The 23,324-nt window shown below is 37.5% G+C and overlaps 1 protein-coding gene across 5 annotated transcripts in view; it reads right to left on the bottom strand.

The window, feature by feature from the left end:
• PPP1R12A (protein phosphatase 1 regulatory subunit 12A) overlaps nt 1-23,324 on the bottom strand; it is a 124,419-nt gene that overhangs the window by 75,392 nt on the left and 25,703 nt on the right. For all 5 annotated transcript variants that reach the window (XM_059815995.1, XM_059815994.1, XM_059815993.1 and 2 more), the window contains exon 2: nt 301-431. In XM_059815995.1, the coding sequence (XP_059671978.1) occupies nt 301-431 (131 nt within the window). The remainder of the gene's footprint in view (nt 1-300; nt 432-23,324) is intronic.

The following is a 23,324-nucleotide window of genomic DNA, read 5'->3' on the forward strand; positions in this document are numbered from 1 at the left end:
TTCCTACAGAAGAAAATAATTTAAAAAAATCATTTCACAGTCATGAACAGTCTTAAGTGTTTACACCTTACAGCTACCTATGATACAACGTAAGGAAGCTAGAAAGAGAAAATGCAATGCACAAATAGTTATGCACACAGCACACTTCACAACCAACACACAATATAAAAGCATTCTCTGTCACTACACATCCCAGAGGCAATTAAAAAGACAATTTATGAATGCCATCTGCTTCTAGCACTCCTCTAACAATGTATTAGCAAAATACATGTATTTAAAAAATAGAGGAAAAAGTCTTACTCTGCTATATCAAGATATCCACAGGAAGCAGCTGCATGTAGAGGTATCCAGCCTTCATTATCTGGTTGATTAATATTTGCTCCATTTTCCACCAGAAATTTCACCATATCTACATTATCATCTATACAAGCCTATAAAGAAAGAAAGAAAGATTTAAGAAATAAGTTCATATTAAAGTTGTTCTACAATACTGTGCATCTTTAAGCAACATCTTCAGGAAAAAAGGTGAGTATTTTCAGGTCTGATGAGCGAGTAGGGTTTATTTGTTGGGGTTTTACAGCAAGACAGGAAAAATTTGAGAGAAAAGCAGCAGGTGTTACATATTTGTAAAAATTCTTAAATAAACAAATTCAAAACCATCAAATATGACTCCCTCAGGTAAATTTGTTTGGATTTTCTGAGAAGCCATTTACAATCCCCACCACAACCTTGTTCTCCAGTACAAAGCGGTTCCCTTTATAAAGCCCCCAGGCCCTCACTCCATCCCAGGCCCAGCTCAGTCACTTGAGTGGATATTACAATTGAGTAAACAGCTACACTGTGAAGTAGAATTGTTGTGACCAAGAGATGGGGAGCAATTTGGAAAACAATACCATAACGTGGTTTTAATTACATTGCAGTAGAGACTAAGGAGTATGGAAGGGCATGCTACGTTGCATTTCAACACCCTCCTGCTGTTTTCTACTGCAGCATATTCCATTCCACCATACATCTTTTAACAGTCTACTAATCACTGCTGTTTATAAACTTACTTGAGTATCAATTTGGCACACTGCAAAAATATTATCATTTGTGCACATCTCTTAATTACCAAGCAAACAGTGTTGCCCAGATGCAGAACTACTGCCGTTTTCCAGATCTCCATCCTGACTGGCTCCTATTTTGCCTTTCTTCTCTGCGTTTGAGTATTTTTCTCACAGGGTGCTCAGTGAGTTTTCTTGCCAACTTCCATACTGCTGCCCTTAAAAGGGCAGAGCAACAGAGAGAAAAGTCCCTCTGCATTTCAGGACAGCAAGGACTCAAAACAGCTAGACCCCACAAGACTGGTATTTACTTTTTAGCTTAATAAATCAACAATACTACATAACCAGAAGGCTGAAATGAGAACTTTTACTGCTGGACTCCTAAATCTTTCTAGAGAATTATGCCTCTAATTAAATACAATGAAGTTATAGATTTTACTTCTACAGCAATAAAGACTAAAAATTATATACTGCTTTATTATGGCAAAACACCTCAGATTTCCTTATTTAAGCAATTGTGCCTTCCAAGATGAATCCCAAAGCTTTCCTCCATTCGGTGGTGCTAAGGCAACAGCTACACTGTGAAGGAGATGTGCTGCTGCCCTGTTTAACCAGCCAAACAAAAACAGCAACAAATTATCCCTCTTTGACCCCGTTTGCTTTAGTTAGGCAGGAACTTAAGGCTTTGTTTAGAATGTAACACAGAACAGTTTTAACAAGGATTCTCATCTGGACTTGTTCATCCATAAACTTGCAACTAGACTGCAATACATTGTTTGCACTATTTCTTTTTCAATTAAAAACAAAACCACATTATTGAGTGAAAACATTCATAAACTTTCCTACCTTTTCAGGTATTCTTGAAAACTGCCTTCCTAAAGGATTTTCTGAATTATCTTTTTAGTCATATCAATCCCTAAAATCAGCAATTCTTTTGATAAAATAATTTATGAACATACTCCAACAATAAAGACTACAAATTCCTCAAGCATACTGTCTTCAATTTCTTCCACTTATCATCACTGTACAATGCTTATATGCTAGTAACAAGCTCTAAAAGAAAAGAGTCGCCTCTCTTTGCAAGGCATTTTGTTACTTAAATAAAAAGGAACTAAATGCAAGACATCATAACTCAGTTCAGGAGGAAAACAAATTCAAGAAACACATATGTTTATATTTCACAGAAACATTAACCTAGCCATATTTCACACATGCCATATATCCAGTTTTTCTGGATATCCAATATTTCTGACCATTGATATCATATGTATATCATAATATTCACTAGTTTATTGTAAGGAAAATAAATTTATATCAGAAACCTTTGAAATTGCCTAAGCATTTTTAAATATAGATATTTTAATATTTTATTTTTAATATTTCAATATGCCGCATACTCGTATATCATAAAATCCTCTAAAACTCAATCTGTGAAAAAAGGATTATCTTAAAATTAATTAGCACTATAAAAAAAAAAAGCCAGACCATCTGGTTGTGACGCAACCCAACACAGAACAATCCTTGCTCATTTTTCAAGTATACATTAGAAAAACTGGCAAGACATAGTCATAAAAATACTGTTGCTAAGTGAATCAAAAGCTTACATATGCAGCACATTAAAAGACATATGACTAAGTGGCTAAAAATATTTGACCAAATTTGGGCAGTTTATTGTGCCATACATGGCAAGAATCAGGAGAGCTCAAATACACTTCTCATGTATTATCAGAGATTGCAAATTCACGACAAGCAAAGATAAACAATCTGTGAGATTATATATATTAGGATGATAGAAGAGTAACTGTTAAGATAATAAAAGAATTTACTTGCATATGCAAATGGAAGAGTACTGGCATTACTAGCAATCACATCGGTGAGGTTTAAATAGTGTTCCTCATAACTGATCATACAATCTGAACAACTGTTCTAACAATTTTATTATGGAACAACAGAAGCCACAGAAGCTGAGGTGGATGAAATGGAAGACAGTTGTATAATTTAGAAAATAGGACCTTTGTTTCCTTAAACAAAGATTACTTAAAAATGAGCCTTGTACCTGAAACGTTTTATAGAAAACCCACTGTGGCCTCTAAGAAGGTTATTACCTATCTTAAGGTGAAGAAAAAGCAAGTGCAATTGATTCTATTGCTGAAGAACACATATATAACACATCCTATTTCTCCTAGTCCCCTTTTTCCCCTTAACAGTGCTGCAGGCAGGTGTCTAATGGACCCTATCACTCTCACCACTTTCCATATGAAAGACAACTCTGACTATCAGCAGGTACCTTAAGTCAGAAAGCCAAGAAACAAATGCTATAAAAGAAACTCTATCTCAATGTTTTTCCATTTCTGCTCCGCTTGACATTGTGCTATCTTCACAGTCACTTCTAAAAGCAGTATTTATCAAGTGCCAGAAGTGCCTCTGTTGTTAAAGACTGACATCTCAACCCCAAAAGGAAAGCTTGTCAGAACAGCATGATAAACTTAAAGCAACAGTCTTCGAAAAGTCTGCCCTTTTAGACCTCAGCCTGAAAGTTATTACAAAGGAAAAAGCAATGTACATGCAAGACGTAAGTAACAAGAGTTCCACTGATGTTATGATGACTCAAAAAGACCAACTCCCATGATGTCTTCTATCCCAGTCTCTGCACAGAGGACAGGTAGCCTCAGGCCTTCCTCTTCCACGTCTGCTACAATCCTTCTAGGATTAACCGCATTCATCTCCCCATTTCCAGTCTCTCCCTTCATGGTCCTTAGTTCCCACCTAGACCCTCAGCTACCACTTGGTGAAACAACAGGTTGTCCTAAAATTCTTTCCAAGTCCTTGCTAACCACCACATCTGTAGAGCACACACACCAGCCAGCTCCTGGGGTAAGCAAAAGAGCATGGGAGCTCACGGTCAAGATACCCTTCATCCCATGCACTGGTTCTGTCTCTCAACCCCGTTCCCAGCCTCCACAAACTGGTAGAAAGGCGCATTTCTGCATGAAGCACTCATTACCCTGACAAATTTGATGAAAGTTAGCCAATGGGCCCCAAACAGAAAAACAGCTGGACAGTGCAATCATATAAACCCCGTTTCCTTTGGGAACTAATTTAGAAACTAGGGTAATTAGTCATAAAGGAAGCAAAACAAAGCAAAATTGATAATACAAAGTCTGGTTACCCTTTCTGATAAGAACAGAGATGAAATCTCAACAGAAGTATATTAAGGACCAGGAAAAAAAACCGCGTTCTATTTGTACAACAACCTGAAACCTGGACTGCAAAGACCAGCAAAGATCAACAGCACTCAGCTCCCACACAGACCAAGCTTAGGTAGGTCCAACTTGTCCTGGAAACAACATGCCTATGTTAAGCGAAACAACATTTTAAACTTTTCCCAGAAATACCTTCTGATCACTTGGAAAAGGATAACCAGATAGATGCCTGCTGAACATGCTAGATTTTAACTGTATTCACCACAACTTCGTACCCCAGTGCAAGTGGCGTGTGATCTAGCTGGCATTCCTTACTATCAGGCGTTAAGTACGTAGGTGAAGGGTAGACCTAAGTTAGTAAGTAACCTTAAAAATACATAGCTTTAAAAGAGATACCTAGAGTGCTTGGTCCCTCAGTAAGTAACCACCCAAAGTATTCAGCAGACAGTACCCCTCTCCAAATGACAGGAAAAACGAGTCCATATTTTTTTTTTTTTTAAATCAGAAAACTTGTAGGGAAAGAGGCAAACAATCAGACTAGTGTCCCATATACATGCAGCAAAGCTATACAGTATGTACCTTACATTGGACTACAACTTTTATTGTTTTTCATCAATGATGAGATCTAATGATGTAATGCCATCTAATGAGGTTTAGATGTTCGATTTTTTACCAGTATTTTCTGGAGAGATTGAAACCTACCTTCTACTGTTACCTGATTGGTATCCTGATCTATTCCACCAATTAAGATATTTTGCCTCTAACAGCAGAAAATAAACATTGTATGTTTAACCTCTGTCATCACATTTCATTTTTCCTTATTTACTCTTAGTACAGAAAGCAGTCAAAAATATGAACGTGGAATAATACGTTAGACTTACAGGGATAAAACAAGCCAACCAACCATTCTGAATTCCTGTGGGAATGCTGGAAACAGGAGAAAGACCTCACACAGTGGCCTGGAAAATAGTTTATCCCTTCCTTTGATTTATCTAGTGAACCAAGTCCAGTGAGTCCAATGGTACTAAGCGGGACATTAACATCTTTGTTAACGTACCCGACAATCAAATTAAGGGAGGGCATTCAAACCTAGCAGCAGAGCTAGTTAAAAGTGGTTCCTATTCTCTTCACCCTGGACTGCTTGTTCCCTCTGCCATCACATACCACACCCTTATAGCTATGCCGACATACTTTCCTGAACTGGATCTAAAGTGGATCAGAAAAGCAATTAGAATTTAAAATTAAATAAAATAAGAAAATGACAGCAACATACTATTATCTTTATCTGATTAAAGCAGAATTATTTGCTCTGATTATATTAAATGTTTTTTATATTCAGAGAAGAAACCTAGTTCTGAAATTCATCTTCATGTACTAATTCCACTATAAGAGAAACAAAATTGCGTTTCACTGTGAAATTTCACCCACTACAAACCCTGTGTTAAAGCTTCTTGTTTCAAACTGACACTTTTCAAAGAACACATTTCTAAATTTGCAACCACTTCTACCACTCTCACTTTTAAATTTACAACACTTTTTAGCCTACTTGTTGTACAGACTTCCTAAGGAAATCACATTCCTCACTCTGTCTACCTGGCTGTCCTCCTTTCTTCAGCATATCAACCGGAATTTGGACAGGAAGAGAGGTTGAAGACAATTAAATTAATTAAAAGAATTACTTGTCATGAAAAGGTGGTTAAAGGATGAGTCCTCTGAAATAATGCTGCCACAGAGCAGCTCACAGTGTGAACTCCACAATTACCACTTCTACCTGGGTCCTCTCGCTGGCCCTTCAGTGAGCTCAGCACCGCCAGATAATCCCCACAGTTTGAATACCGGTCTCAGTCTGCAATGTTTTTTGCCCTCATGAGGAAAGGTTTTGTTAGGACAGAGGACATTACAGTTCACTAGTCACACTGTTTATGAACATCTTCTGTTCATCTTCAATCTCCTTGGGAAAAAAAGAATAAGCTTACATATTGCAATTCTTATTTTTTTCTTTCAATAACCACTAACTGAGAAGGTATAAAAAGAAACTTGGTCGAAAGATCCAAAGCAAGCTTGAGCAACACTTTCCATTTTGGGTAGGTCACATATTTATGCTGCACATTAATTAAGAATGCAGCACAAACAGGTGAAGTGGCAGTAAGGCGTATGAAATGAAAACATAAGCCGTATCTAACTTCCAAACTACAGATTTGCGGTAACCTGGCAGTTACAGCCACCAGAACAAAGGAGGAACATTTGTTTGCACCTTAAATTTGTTTGCAGGTCATTACCTCAATGTTTTCATACAAAGTATTAACAGCTTAAGAGTCTAATATTAGTAATGACAATGTCCTCAGACTCACTGAATATTTGGGAACACTTCCTGGATAAAGGGTAATACGAATGACCAACAAATTAGGTCATGACATATTAGTGATTATTACACTTATTTACTACTTAAGGAATCACTATAAAAGCACATATTTTACATTTGCTGAGTATTCTTTTTAATATAGTACATACAGGCTGCTGTCGATGTTCATGTTTACGGTAAGAAACAGGACAGTTTTGGTGGTGTAACAGAACTTCAGGCACTAATCTAGTACTACAGATGACAAATGTTGCTCAATATGAAATTAAGTATAATCTTTCCAGTGTTCATTTAGCCAACCCACAAGTCACAACTTCTATTTTTCAGTGAGTTGGGGTAATACCAGATATATCTGCATATTGACAAAATCTAGTTTTAGGAGTGAATATTTTACTTTTTTAAAGCATGCTTACCAGTAAAAATGGAACAGTTTACCGTGCAAATATTCTTGATAAACTAGTAATATGACCCTTCTGCTACGTTAGTGTTATTTTTTTAATTTGTTTGTAAATACTGTGTGTATGATGCATATGTGTGTTATTTTCAGTTAAGAACGGCCTACTATTTAAAATCCTGGAGAGTTGATCCATTCAAAATTGTTAAAATTATAGTTGCCATATCCAATAACTCAAATTAACAAGTCATTTCAAGAGCATCTCATTGCTTCTGCAAGTTCCGGCAGTTTCAAGTTTATTGTTTGTATTTCTCTCACCCCAGAATATGAGTCAATCTTGGCATAAATTTCAACGTCAAACCCTTTCCCCCACTGCAGGGCAGCAAACTTTTCTCCGGAGAGATTTCTTGGAAAGGTTTCACTTCTAACTGTAGAAAATGAGGATCCTTTTAGACACCTGCAAAAGCAGGTGGGCAAGACACTTTCTCCTAAGGAGAAAACACTACTTGAGGCTGATGCAATGTTTCATGTCCATTCAAGTCTCATGGGGAAAGCATGCAGAGACTATTGAAACCAAGCACCCATTAACCATCATTACTTAATTCGAATGCTGCAGAGCTGCCAAACATTGACAAAAATAGACAAATCATTCCAGAACTCAAACTTCTCTAGCTATTAATTCCACTTCATGTAAACTCCTTGTCATATGCATGAGTATATGTCAATAGAAGTTCACTTAGATTTTATTTCAGCTCCAAGAGGTGCATAAATCCAGGAGCTACAAGAAATCAAGAACTGTTTAGCTCAAATATTCAGTAAGAGCATAATGTAATTTCTGTATTACAGTTTTGCCTTGTTTTCTCTGTTACACTGAACTACTAAATTAATTACATGCCCTTAAGCTTTGTTAGTTTGTAATTTATAGTTAAACCTGTAAATTTAATTAAGGGCACAATTCATGAAAAACACTAAAATCTATTGCTGTTGAGACTGATATAATCTACGTGTTATAAAACTGATTTCATAGGGACTTCCCACTATTTAAACACTAATGAATGCTTAATCATAGTTCTTAATCAGGACTGTAATAGAATACGTATAATTAAGTAGAGATAGAATTATTCTTGTCCTTTAACCTCCTGCCGAGATAAATAAGGGGAAGAGGAGAGTTGGCCATAACATGTTATTTATTATAACCAGAGATGCTACCACTCCTGTTAGCAATCCCAGTAATGGATCAGGACTCACTTTGACAGACAATATATGGACAAAACAACCCAGTCTAATGCCTGCTTTCCTGTTTTTGCTGAAAAAAACCCCAACTATTCCAGGCTACCTAGTATGACATGCAAACCTACTTTCAAGTAAATATTTGTTTTCTTTCTTAGCTGCATGCAAATCTATTTTCAGGAACACTTGAAATTCTCACAATAAAAGTTATCGCTTAATTAAAACTACCATACCAAATGTTTAGTATTAAACTTTAATGGTATTCATTTATTTCAACTCAAAGAAAAATCTCAAGACAACCTGCCAAAAAAATAGCTGGAAAATGCCTGCCAAAAAACCCCAAACAATCCTGGAAAAATGAGATGTCATGGAAAAAAAATGCTAGCCCTAACAAAATTATTTTAGAAGAGATCAAACCAAACAGCATTCAAAGACTAAAATACTAGTACTGGAGCAGATCCATTTGCCTGAACGCCCTTTTTTCTCCTGGCTCAATATATTGACATGAAGTTGGTGAAGGTACTGGACACGAAGGACTCTATGAAGCAACCTTTGCCTAAACTTCACACAAATGAGGCTCTGTCTTAAAGTCATGGTATTAAGCATCTGAGAAACAACTTCTGCCGTTCCTTCTGGTTTCTTTACATTTAAAAACAAAACTAGTACATTCCATGGAACAACAGAACTTGCTTTTAGATGTAGATTCCGGTTTCTTAGTCAGCTTTATAACTGCACTGCAGGTGAAAGAGCATGAGTTTACTGGGCGAAATGGAGAAACGAAGATCTGACTGACAGCATGGTATTACAGCTAGTACAATGTACAAATTCACAAGCTGTCTTGAACCCTGAAGGCTTAAAGCAGGCAGGTATGTACAAATTACATATGACAGATTCTCATTTTAGCCACACATTGTTGAAACCTAGGCCTTTTGTCCAGCAGCACCAAATCTGTGAATTTGGGAGTTAAATCCAGAACCGAATTTCAGACTCATTCATTTCACAAATGGTTTTCTCACTCTTCTGGCCTGTGCCTTTGCAGTTTGCTTCCTGAGGCAATTTCAACAGCTGTGGCTTATGCACCATGCTCAGCAGGACACAAACAACCTTCCACATCTACCTCCTGACAGGTACAGAAGCAGTCTATTCATTGCAAAGAAATGTTTTTCAGGAGTAAACAAAATTTTCATACTGTAAAAATACAGCGCCATTAGGCAGCTATGCTTTCATTAAGCATTTATTGTTATAATTTTGGCAGATAGTGATGAGTTTTCATGGTCACACAATGTGTAAATATTAAATTTGAGAAGAAGGCGGCAGTGTCATATAGTATACGTATTTCTGTCCCAGTCAAATTTAAGAACATGCCAATCATATTTCAAATCCTTGTATTTTTCATGAGTAAAAGTAATCTGCTTTCAGCATATGGGAAACTAAACAAGTTCATGTGCCAAAGCAGCTTTTCAATTTAAAATACCTAACATACTGATAACCTCTACTACACGTTCTTAACCAAATTAATCATCTAAAAAACCAAAAAGGCATCAAGAAAACTTACTAGAAGAATCTTTACATAAGTGAAGAGGTTTGTTCACTTTTGTGCTCCTTGGATTTAATTTAAACCACATGTGCTAAGTTTCTCTTTTTTCTTCTGCTTCTGACTATCACCTCTACACAGCTCTGGGTTCTTCAGAGGGAAGAACTGTGCTGCCTTGGTCTGAAAAGCCAGGGAGAAAGGAAACCTCACCACATCTATCAGCACTCCGCTGTGAACTCTTAGGGGCTACATTAGTGATCTACTCGTCAGCTGACATTTAATCCTCTGCTTTAGCAGGATGTAGGAGCATTTTTCAGTGCTTTCTGATTTTAGCCAACTGAAGAGGCAAAGATGAGTATAACAAAAGTAGTAACACTGAATTTAATAAAAACAATGATAACCCTTCATCCCATCAGGGAAAAAAGAATATACATGTTGATAGGGCATACTAAACTAACCAAGACAAACATTCTGTGAGGTTACTTTCCTGCTACACATTACTGCTGACAGTAAAAAGCACCTTTAACAGAAGAAACCAAGATTACACGTATAAAAAGGCAGTAAGACACTCAGATTTGCAACTACACGCCTATGAATGCTTCATTCAATCAGCATTTGCCGTGTGTGGTTTTATCCTCATCATTATACAATATATTAGAAGTAAAAGCCTATTTTTAGTAAGCTGATAAGGCTGGTATCATTGAGGACTTTTTTCCTCTCTAAGTAGAGGAATCTATGTAAATAAACAGCTAATTTGTATAATTCAATTTAACATAAAATAAAAAAGTACATGTGAAGAACAAATGGTACACCAGTTAGATTTATATACATTTTATAAGTTAAAAATTAATATAATCATCTTGCAGCTGGGTGGAAACAAGAATTAAATTAGAAGTAAAAGTGGCATTTTGAACTGCTTAAACATTAATCAAATTATCTTAAATGTGGTAAATATATTAGTTTATCAAAACTGCATTTTGTACACAAAACCAATTAAACAAAGGAGTACTACATATAAACAGGAAACTTAAACTAATTGTTTCTCATAATTTTCCATTTTTAAGGAAAGAATATATTGCTACTCCTGCTTTCTGTTCCTAGACTGGGAAAAGAAAAGCTATCCTTCTTTTATATAAATACCAGTAAATTTTTCAATTTGTGATCAAACTTATGATTCACTGAGTTGACTAGATAAATTGGAAAGCATTTACAGCTCTTAAAAAAAATGCTAATAAGTCTCAAAGCTGGGAGTCTCCAAATCAGCAGGTTCAGGGTGAAAGCAGAGTATTCTGACAGTCTTGCTAAAATTTCAGCAGAAAACCAAGGATTGTCTAAAAACCAATTAAATACAGTTTTAGTGAAATTACCCAAAAGCAAAGTAGCCAAATTTGTTACGGTAAGTGTCAAACAGTTGCTATTCCTTAAAATTGTAATTTATAATACAGATTTTGTCTATTGAGACAGTAACAAGGTGAGAAACCTGCAGCTTCCAGTCCCCACAACCCTGCAGGTGTCAGACAACACCTTTGCCAGGTGTACCAGAAGTAACACCTCAATGCTCCTAAGGGCAGCCCTAGCTCCGAAGCAGGGCAACACAGACATGTTGATAAATCTCCAGGATAATCCTGTTAGCATTTTAAACACCTAAAGACAGCACAGTACGTTTTATACTCATCAGTAATGTATACGCATTTTAACTTCACTCTTCAACAAAAAAAACCAAGAAGCAGCTCTCCAATTTTCCTTTTTAGAAAAGACTGGCTGTGGCACACACATATATACGTAACTACATTTTAAACCAGCTCAATTAATTTCTGCCTTCAGAAATATATTCAGCATAAAACCTAAAGAAACCGGGACCTGGTTTGCCTTCTGATCTACCGCAACTTTGAAGGAATTACTCAGGGGAGCACATAAGGTATAGACAATGCTAAAAAATTCGGTGTCAGGTAATTTTCATATACGTTGTCATATTCCCCATTGTAGGTAAACACACAGCATCACTTGGAACAACCTGTCCAAAGCCTTTTTTCTCATTTAATCTGCACAAAGAAATGTCACTGTGATCCCTCAAAAAGGTAAGGTACTTGCAACAGACAAAGATCACCAAGACTCAAATAAATCCTCTGCAAGGATAAGATCGACTCAGACTATATCTAAAGCCAAAATTTGAGTCAGACTAGGCACTTCAGGAATCTCTTCAAAATTAAATAAGGGTGTACTCATGCTGTGCCTTTGCTAAATTTGCTAAACAATCTTCTAAAATAACTTAAAATAAATACATCGCCATGTTTTAGTATAGTTAACAAAACTGTACAAACAAATAAGGGGATGATAATCAAATGCACTACAAGCCTCTGTCAAGTACAAAGAATAAAAAAAAGTATTCAGTACCAAACTCCCGCTCTCTCAAGGGCTAGCTATGCAGCTGTTCATCTACACAGATACGGTTTGCAACTTCTAAAAGAGGCATTTTTGCCACAGTGTAACTTAATAATAGGCTAGCCACATCCATCGTTCAACTTGCTGAGCAAACCCTCACTGTCTGGAACGAAGAGGAAACCCGCGCTCACTTCTGTGTGCTTCCTCTGCCCCGGCAGCAATCCCAGTCCCACCTCCAACAACTATCTTTCGACTGTATCCAAATTGTTCACCAGCACAAGAAAACAGCCATGAGTACTTCTTATCAGATACATCTAACAATTTCTCTCCAGCCACAAACGCAAAAACAACATCCACTTTGTGAACTTTCTCTCTCCCAAAAGAACATGAAAGAATTACCAGCTTCGACATCAGACTCCCTCCGGTCTATCCAAACAGGAAATACTTTGGTACAGTTGTCCCGTTAGAAACTCATTGTGACAGATTAACGAAGAAACTGCAAGCAATCAACAAGTTCCTAGGAAACCGCTTACATCCCAATTACATTGAAAAATGAACAGGAAGACAACAGCCAACAAGTAAAATAATCTAAGTTCATATAGACTCATCTACAATAGTATATACCACTATATATACACAATACATGGCATTTTAAAAGGGCCAATTTTCAATTCTTTTTTTTTTTTTTGAATGGGTATCATATGGACCAGAAGCAATTATTCTACACAGCAATTTGATTTGGAAATTACAGTAGTACAGAGATAAACCAAAGGAATGGCAGCAATTAAAAATAAAATGTTTAACAAATAATGAAAATGTGAAATCAATACAAAAATCAGAATTTAAAAACTGGGTATAAATCAGTATAAACGTTAAGTAAGAGGGAGTAGAAATTCGGAAAGGAAAGCTATGAACATCAGAGAAAAAACACAGTTGGCAGGGGCAGGAATACTAAGGCATTTCTTAATTATATTAAGAACGGGGAAAAAACTACCAGTGATATAGGGCAAAATTACAAATAATACAGGAGAGAGAAAATTGGTTAACAAAATCCTCTGCTTTGTGTTTTGAAAGAAGCAGAAAGTTTTATTTGTCTTGCATAATGAGGATTATATATCACCTTCCAGTCTATTAGTAATAAAGAAAAATGCTAAAAACCCACAGATCACTATTTAACTCGGTAGAACTTGGTAATAGAAATCACAAGTCTGCTTAGGCAGCTCTCTAGCCACTATTCAGGAACCTAAGGCAGCTTCAAGTCTGCCGATACTCATTTTCTAAACAGATCTTGAAGTACCTGGGAAACAGTAGAGGACTGTTAACACTACACCAGCACTACAAAGTAGTAACACAGATACATAAACGAATTATCCTGTCAGCCATACTGGATAAAAGAATTAAAAAACACATACACAAAAAAAATCCATTTGACATATCAAGATAACTGAGGTTCATTAGGCTTATTAGCAGGAAGGCAATATTATGCCAGCAGTTACATTGCTTCAAAGGCTTGCTTAACTTCACCAACAGCACCCCTGCTTTTTTGCACCAGAGGCCAGACCTGATCAACACTGAAGGACCCCAGCTGACACACTCCTAAGATCTGGGGCACCAGCAAACGCAGCTTTTAACCAACATGGGTCCATCAAGGCTTTTTAAGCTTGTAGCCTTGCCAGGTGAAAGTTGACTCCACACAGGGCAACTGTTCATAAATGTTCATGAAGGTTTATTAGCTTTCATGCAGCTAAGACACCATAGGTGCTGAACCTGAACAGGCTTCCTCACCAGAAGACACCTTTAAGCATGTCCCCAAAACCTGAATTACACAGACTTCTTTTTTTTTAGCCATAGTAGCCCCTCATCACACCAAGTATCAAAGACTAACTCCATTGTTTTGGCACACAGCACATGAAAAGCCAGCAGAAATTTAGTATTTTTGAGAAGCCCGTCTCTAGCTTGCATCTGCAACCAGCATCATTGTTCTTCTTCTCACGGCATTAAAAGTAAAAGCAAACCAGACTCCTCAGCTCCATATTTATTCTGATACAGGAGGAAAGGAAGCGGCAGCTTCTTTTTCTTCAAATTGCCGCATGTGCACCACTACCACCAATGTCTCCAGACTCATTATGGCATATTTTTATACTATGATTCACACTATACCACCTTCACCATTGCCACCAAACACTTGGGCAGTACACCTGCAGCTTCTCATCACCAAATGACATCTGTGGTCACTGCCTCTTCTGTGTGGCACGACTTGCACTGCCTGAAGAGGTCGTGCCTGCCATCCCCAAATTCTCTGCAAAACATCTAGGGAAGAGCTTACAAAAAGGGCAAGAATACAGCTGTATTTTCCCCATCACCTACAGAGCCTTAAGTCCTCACAAACCAAGTTCCCTTTGTGTGCAAAGGTAAACCTGTAGCCTAGGAACCGCTAAATCTTCCACTTCTCACTACTCTTTTGAAGAGCAATTTCATCCAATCAAACAAGCAACAGGAAAATACCGTACCTAGATGAGCAATTGTAACCCAAACCATACATACCAAAATCAGCATGGCACTCATGTCATCTGCTCTTTCGCCAGAGCACAAGGAATTCATACATTCTTACATACGCTGTGGCAGTTCATCTCTAGCTTCTCAGTCCTGCATGCCAGATTTTGGAAGCTCAGACATCAGTTTCAAGGAGAAAAGGCACTAAAGAAACTTGCCAGAAAACCAAAGTATTTCTTAAAAAAGGTTAAGTACTTATGCTCACTAATTCATCAACAGTCTCACTTTGCAGGAAGCTTTCACTTGAGTCCAAGTAAGATATTGACGTATTTCTTCCACTGTCTTTAGCAGCATATAATACCACCTTTAAGAAGTTAGCAGGAGATACCTTTGGTAAAAGTTCTTGTAGTCAAATCCTGATAAAAACACACACTTTAAGAAAGTATTCTAATCGAGCTTGTAGGATCTCCTTCCCCTGCTAGACTTGATTTTAGGTAGTTATACAAAACCAATATCCCAGCTGATAATAACTGGACCCTCACCTGAATATTCTGCATTAGAATCTCTGACATTCAGGAGATGACAATGTTTAAAAGTACTAATAAATACCACCCCTACTGGATAATTTTAATTTCTATGTTTCAATATGAGTTTTAAGCAATATTCTGTTTCCTGCAGGAGGTAGTGTTATAAAACAAGCAAACCCTACCTCCTTTGAGCTAACATACGCTAATCACTCAGGGCATGATTCTATAGGAGCTCACTGTTGACAAACAGGGAGGACCCAGTTTCCCTCCTCATTCTCAACTGCACACTCCCAAAAGCATTTTTCAGACTCTGCATTAGCCAATTCAACTCACCAGCAGGGCAGAAACAACCCTTTCTCCCTCCCCACCCATTGAAATAAATAAATAAATAAATAAACAAACAGGAGGCACAGAAAATAGCATGGTGGGAGGAAGAAGCAAGAGCACGCCCTTTCAAGGCGGCAAAGTACAGTATTAACTTAGTCACCCATGGAGCTGCAGCCACTTCTGACTTTCCTTCTTAGAAAGGATCTGGAGAAAGGGGTAAAAGCCTACATTTCTAATTATGTAGTAACTCATTTGTGTTGACTTCTAAGTTCTGAGAGACTGCTGAATTGCACCAGGACAGAAAACATGCTGGCCTTCTCTTCACCAGGACTGTGTCAGCTTGAAAGAAATAACAAGAACCCAGAAGTCTGTTGTTTACCTGACCTTAGCAGTACGCATGTCATCATGAAATTAATCATAAATGTTTTAAAGTCTGCTTCTTGTACATCAGACTGCTAGTTGAAGACAATTATTATAAAAGAGCACAAAAATGAAAGGCTGGTTGAAAAGCACATTGGCTTCAACGTCAGTCATAGCAATGTGAGTGACTTTACTGACTGCATTTCCCCCACAAATATGTAAGAACAAACGCGAAAGTAACCAGGTGGAAAACTACAAAAAATGAAACAGATTTGATTATACGGAGAAAGTATACACACTGCCTAAGCATGGGAAAGTCTATGTGCTGCAAAGTTTTGGCAGGTAACCATTCAGTGGCCCTGGCAGGGACAGAGCAGCAGCAAGGGCAGGGGTAGGGTTTGACAGGGAAGACTTCCAAGTTTCCCCATTTCAGAAAAACGGACATAGGCCCATCTGGCTTTCTCTACTATTCAATCATCCACCATTCATGCTGCAAACTGAAAGCTCCTGCAATGCAAACTGTTTTTAAAACTGGTTCTCAATTTATTTTCATGAAAGATCTATCCGTCTGGCTAAGGGCTATGCTCCAAATGCCTTGGAGCACATGGTGAGAAACTGCCTCCATGTTAAACAGAAAAGAGAAACCCACTCCCTGACATGCCAGAAGACTACCTTCGCTGCCCTGAGCTTGCTTTTTCTCCTCTATGGTGCACACCTCCACAAGAATTCCTGGAGGGGAAAGCTGTTCTGCCACATAATTTACACTATTAAATTAGCCAAAACGTGCTTAAGCGTTATGCTTCTCTAAGGACTCCATTCTTACATTAAATTTTCATTTACGCATAGACCTATATTTAAGCAATAGTAAGGGCAAACAGCCAAATATTCCAGGACTAGGAAATGCTTTAATTAATGCTGTCTACGCCAAAGCAACTGGCCCCACAAGCATTTCACCTGTGTACAGACCTGCATGATCTCTACTGGAACTTGTTTTGTTCAATCTGTGAGATGATCAGTGCTTTCATAATGTGCAGCTATTCAAAATTATGGATTTTTCTTCACTGTTACGTGTTCGGCTGTATTATTCCAATCTTGTTCCAAATGGAAGTCATTTTCTCATGGGCTCTTCTACCTATCAGCACTTACGACCATTTACATACTTAAGCAGAATTCTTATAAAACCTCCCCCACAAAAGTTACCATTTTACAGATGGTAAACAGACAAAAAGGTCAACATAAGCCATACTCCCTGATTTAACCATACGTTTTGAAATACCATGGAACTGAAGTTCTAGGATATACACAATTTCATACGGCTAAAGAAAAGCTTCCTTTCATTACACTTACAGCCACAAGTGCACAATGTTTCTACAGAGTCCCCTACTCCATATACCACTCTTCTTTTTCCCCCACTGATAAAGCAGAAGTCCCATGTGCAACAGCATCTTTTATCAGATGTCCTAAACTATCCCAAGAGCAAATCCTCTATACAGGCCCTATAATCTAGGCATGATGACATAATAGAGTATTAAAAGGTTAATGCATGTTAAGTCCAAGTACAGATTTCACAGGCAACATTAATTACCTGATATCCAATACACCACCACCTGAGTTCCATTATTTCGGTATTCCCAGTACCAGCCTTTCTTTCCCACTTCCTTTTCCACACCACCATTTAATTTTCCTAACTCTCAGTTTCATTCTGACAGCCAGCCCACATCTGACAGCTCGCTTTTGCCTCCACTCTTCTGACTCACTCCCACCTCCCTACTCTATTTCTGCATCTTACAGCTTCCTCCTCTGTGCTAGTGGAGGCAGAGAGGTCACAGCACAGACAGCTGTAGCATGTCTCTAACTGACTTCAGAAGTCCACAGCAACCTGGTGTCTGTACTGCTTCCATGTTCTGAATGACCATATTCAAAATTAACTTAGATATATCACTGTACAGTACTGCAGTTTTTCTTTAGGTCTTGGTAAATTCTGTTGGCTATGAGCTTTTCTCTGAAGTACTCTTCTGCTGAATCTGAAATGTTTGAAAAAAGGAGTTCTGAAAAATCCTAAATAGCCTCCAAAATGCTAGAATATTAAAAACACAGATTCATCCAAGGAGACTTTCTCTTTGTTTCTCCCAATTTGATTAATTATAAAAACATCCAGCTGTCACTCTGAAGCTACAATTGACAGAATGCCCTACCATGGAGGCAAACGCAACCCTGACTGGCTGAAGAAAAAAGACAGTATCATCCTTCTTTACAGCTCTTAGCTGAAAAAAGTGAGAGAACAGACTTTGTAGAGATCCATACTTTTGATCAAAGGTATGGACTGTCTTCCAGAAAAGGAAGAACTCAACAGGCCTAGAACTCTTCAGCCTACAACAAAATGACTTTGATGACCATATAATAAAGGACTACAAAATCATGAGTAATATGGAGAAAGTAAATAGGAATCAGCTGTTCAGCCTTTCTGCTAGTACAAGGAGTTGAAGTCATTACATGAAGCTAGTAAGAGTTGAGACCAAAAGACATCAGAAAACAAAAGCTGCTTTTTCGAAAGCTGATTGGAATGCCCTGTATCAGCAGAAGCAGAGATGCCTTATTACTGAGTTCAGTAGATTGGCCTGTCCTTTTTACATAAATCAGGCACTGGAGCTATGTGATTAACTGGAAGTGTCCTAAAGGCCTTAGGCAGCCCAGATATAGAAAAAAACTCTCCTCACTGCAAGTCAAATGAATACTATAGCATTTTTACTACATACTATTCTCATCACAGTAGGTAAGTGACAAAGTGCTGTTTCTTCTTTTCTGCAACAGAAAATAAGTTGTGTTTTTCATTAATATTCCAAACAAAGGTACTGACGTTCTTGCATTCTTAATTTATCGTACTTCTTTTAAAACCGGATTCTGTGTATCTCAATAAAGAGATATGACTAAGTTTAACAGTCTAGCCTCTCATTCAGGAGGGTTTTTTAAAGTATAGGTATGTAAGTTACCACAAGGAGTGGTACAGTAAAGCTTATGTGCATCCTAATACTTGAGAGTAAATACAGGGTAGCTTACCTCGCTGCAAACGTAGTCATTTTCAATGACTGGTGCCACCATACTCAGATGCTCTTTCCAGAGGAACCTGAACCAGATCTCTCTGAAGCAATTCCTTAATACGCAAGCCTCAACAGGTGCTTATTTAAACTGCTAGCATCTATTCAAGCAGTTAATAGGTCAAACACACAGAAAAAAACCATCCTGGATTCTGTCGACTAAACTTTGTTTGTAACAGGAATTATCATCAGTTTACAACAAGCTAGGGTAAAGCTTATCTGATGGCACAAGTTCATTATGCAACAAAGCTGTATTATCAATGTGCTACTATTCTTTATGAAATTAGCATTAAATCTTTAGTATACAGTCACTGCCACAAAAGGAATTTCTTCTACTAGCTACGTAGGCTCTTGCCACATTTTTAGTTTTAATAATTAGCTACTGTGCTACTGAAGGAGGCCAAGCAAGAGGGTATTATAGACAAAGCTAAAGCCAGCTGGGCTGGTGTTGGGGTTTTTTTGTGGTGGTTTTTTTTTTTTTTTTTTGGTTGTTGGATGGCTGCCTTCATTTCACTGAAACACTACAAAGCCAGTTGACCATATAAGGCACTGGGATTCCCATAGAAAATGCTTACACAAATCAGATCCATGCAGTCTTTTTAGTTTATATATTATAGTTAATATGAACATTTGCAGTACATTTTTAAAAGACACTTCAGAATTACATCTTACAGATACAGCATTACTTTTGCCTTAACTGAATTCATCTAAGTAGCCTTCCAGAAGAATTTACAGCATAACATTTGACTGAATACCTTTATTTAGGTAATATTAGACTAGATCAATTTCAAAATTGCAGGCAGCATTCATAAGCACAATGTCTTTGATTTTGGTGCAGATGAAAACTACCAAAAAAGCCTAATTCACAATTCAGGGGTCTGACAGCAAATGTATCTTCCTGCCAGCTGCTGGCTGCAGCCTGCATTTATCAGAGGCAGCAACTTGCTGCATGGAAAGATTATTTGTAGCCTAGATTCCAACAAGAATAACTCTAACGAGCAAGGGCTTATAAGGAGATGGTAATACAGAGTCTACAGAGAAACGGCAGGGAGAACTGGAGAAAGCACCATTCTTGAATAGGTGGGGGTACGAAATAAAGAGGACTGCAGGGCTTCCACTTCAGAAGGGCAGGGGAACTTTCGAAACAATAGAAGGAAAACATTATAAGTCTCAAAGAACGGGCAAGAAAGAAATCTATGCAGACCTTAGGGTTACACAGACAAATACAGGAATACAAAAAGCCTTAGTAGGAGGTATGTGCCAGCATGACGACAGTATCTTCTTAACTCTAGGATTTATTTTTCAGAAGGAATCAAGCACTTAAATGTTGGGAAGAAACACTTCTGACACAGTACCAAAATTACTAGAGAACTCTGCCATTCCTCTTAGATCCTACCTTCACTTACTATTTGCTTTTATTAAAAAGTTAATTAATTAATTAAATTAGTATCTTTTTAGGTATGAATTTCACAACACAGATTAATGCTTTATGAGAACTCAATTTTGCCAATACATTGTATGGTTTGGTCAACACTGGGTTTCCTTTTCAAACAGATATCAAAACCTTGCAGTATTCTGTATACCTGACTACCTGTCTGTTAAATTAACTAGGACATTTGCACCTGCTTTAGCTGGGACTAGAATGTAATCCTACAATCAACACATAGTCTATTGATTCATAAAGATGAAAAATGTGTCTGTAGTTTAATACAATCTGAACCGAACTATTCCTTCCAATAAATTCTAGCTGCTGCCAGGTCTAGCTGCCTTCTTGCACCTCAGAGAATATACTCCATCTAACACAGAAAAAAATCTCTGTACTAATATTAAAAATAATACTCAACATATGCACTGGTTACCAACTGCCTGTACGACGCAGGCTTGTGTAGCATGATGCTGGAAGTTGGTATTTTCAATGCAGAATTCTCTACCTAAAAATTCCCTTCCCCTAACAGAGAAGTGAAATTTTAGATTTTTGCTGTCCTGTCTACCATGGGAAACAATGTGCAGTAACAACAACTAGTAATTAGTATCAGTCACCAACAATTCTATCCATTAAATACGCAAAATTTAAATGCTTCCTCCATTGCATATGGCTCATGCTATTCACCTTTAATAGCTGTTTTGGGATTCCCTCTGCCGCAGCCCAACTGCTCACAAACTAAATGACAATATCACCAATCTATTAGCTACTATTCCAGTCACTCACATCAAAGAATCTGTAAAATGTCAGGTAGTCAGAACAACTTCATATACCCTCCATAAAAATACAGGAGTTTCATGTTAGTATAACCATTTACATTACATTGTCTACAAAAGCGGCTGAGTTTTTCCTGCAAGCACACTGGAAAATTACATTAACTATCAATGCACACACCACCAGCTCAGTGCCTAACCAGCCATCACATCACTATGGCACCCCTACATATAACAATTCCTGTATCCAAAAACGAAAGTAAACGTCAAAGATTTTCCTTAGATTTTACATCCCCTAGGTTTGCTCTGATTTTTTTTTTTTAATTTCCTGAGGGAGAGAGGAAGACTATGTTTCCACTTACCTCAGCGTTTGAATTTTATGTAATCATTAACTGGCATTGTTAGATAAGGCAACAGTTCTGATTAAGACAAGGTTCTGATTTAGAAAAGCAAAACCATTTACAGAAGGATGAACCTTCTAGTCAAAGTACAATACTGATTTCTATTTGTATCCGTAACCAGAATACAACAGCCATAGCTGATAAATGCAAACAACTCTCTGCTCATCGAGAACTTTAAGCACAGACTTCCAAGAACTAAAATAACACATGGGGTTTCTTCCTCAATGCAAATAAACAGATTCAGAATGGGATGGGCTGACAAAATAAAGAGTTTATTTAGAGAGACAGCCCTCAAGATTTAGGCTAGAACATAAAAGCAGCAATATTCAGAAATGGGGCTTCCTTCCGGGGAAAGGCTAGTTTGGGCATCCAAAGAACAAGCTCTTCAAGCTCTAAACTATAAGGCAGGTGGGATGCACATCTTTGACCGAGAAAAGATTTCACCTGTAGATTTAATACTTATGAATGGCACTCTGGTCTTCTAAGAATTAAGCTTTAGAAAGGACTAACAAATCCACTGCTTTCTCTTCCCATAAGTTATTTATTTAATACACCCTAGTGGGGGGGATCTTTTCACAGTCATTTAATATAAAATGATGGCCACCACTTTAAGTCAGGACAGAACTTTCTGTTAAGAGACAATTTTCCTATTAAACTATATAAATATATACAGATAGATCTCCTGAAGATGCCTCTTCTATTCCAGTTGAGGTGTGAGTTACTGGCAAAAGTCTCAAAAATCAGAAAGTCTAGACATTCCAGGAATAATCTTTCACTTAGTTTCCCCTCCCACTCCGATGGACTTGAAGATTTTGTTCATAACTGAAGAGAACTTAACAATATAGCATGGTTTCCCGTCGTTTCACATTTACTAAGTTTAGTACGGAAGTCCAAAACCAAGTGTAATTATCAGGAAACAAAGGTCAGTCTGGACCAATAAAAACAGAAAAATTAACCTAGAGAAAATTTTATGGGCCAGATCTCTATGAACTTTATATCTCCATCTTGCCTCATATATATATTAAATAGAAAGAAGTAGTGCAATGTTTAAGATAGTCTTAAATCTCATAATCACTAAGATTTATATGATTAATAGTATAGGCAATTACACCAGTTAAAAAAAAAAGGGGGCAAAAAGAAGCAATGTGTAGCCAAACAGGACCCATAATCAGTTTCATTACAGAAATTAAGTACATATGTGACCACAGTATAAATACACACAGAAGGAGAGATGTGAACTACATTTATGTGTAAGATGAAATTTCAGTCTGTTCTTAAATTGCCCCCAGCGTTAACCACCCTTGAAACCTATGTGCCACACTAGGAATCACAGCCATCTCTGTTCAAGTTCAGAACTCATTGGCTAGCACTCCTCCAAATTAAAAAAATCCCCTAAGGACCTGTAAAGCACTTAGATTTATGCGATTTTATCCACAGAGGAGAGCTAAGATTCTCGTCCTCAAGATCTTATCATTGGGTTGTCCTAAGCAGTAATTTAATGGACTGCTCAATTAGTTCTTAGACCAATGTTTTATAAGTTACTGCACTCCAACTGCAAGCTTGTCTATCACATGACTTGCCAACTGGACAAATTAAACTTCTCTACACAAGAGTGAAAGAGCACAGGAATGTATAGGAACTATCAATGAGTAAGTACTGTGCTTAAGTAAGGCATTTAGTCTATAATAATGACAGCACTGTAGTTCAGAGTATCTACATCCCTAACCATCTAAAGTAAACGCACGCTTAGTTCAGAAAAAAGTATCGTTATACCAAGCCA

The sequence above is a fragment of the Gavia stellata genome, chromosome 4, assembly GCF_030936135.1.
Source record: "Gavia stellata isolate bGavSte3 chromosome 4, bGavSte3.hap2, whole genome shotgun sequence".
Taxonomy (NCBI): domain Eukaryota; kingdom Metazoa; phylum Chordata; class Aves; order Gaviiformes; family Gaviidae; genus Gavia; species Gavia stellata.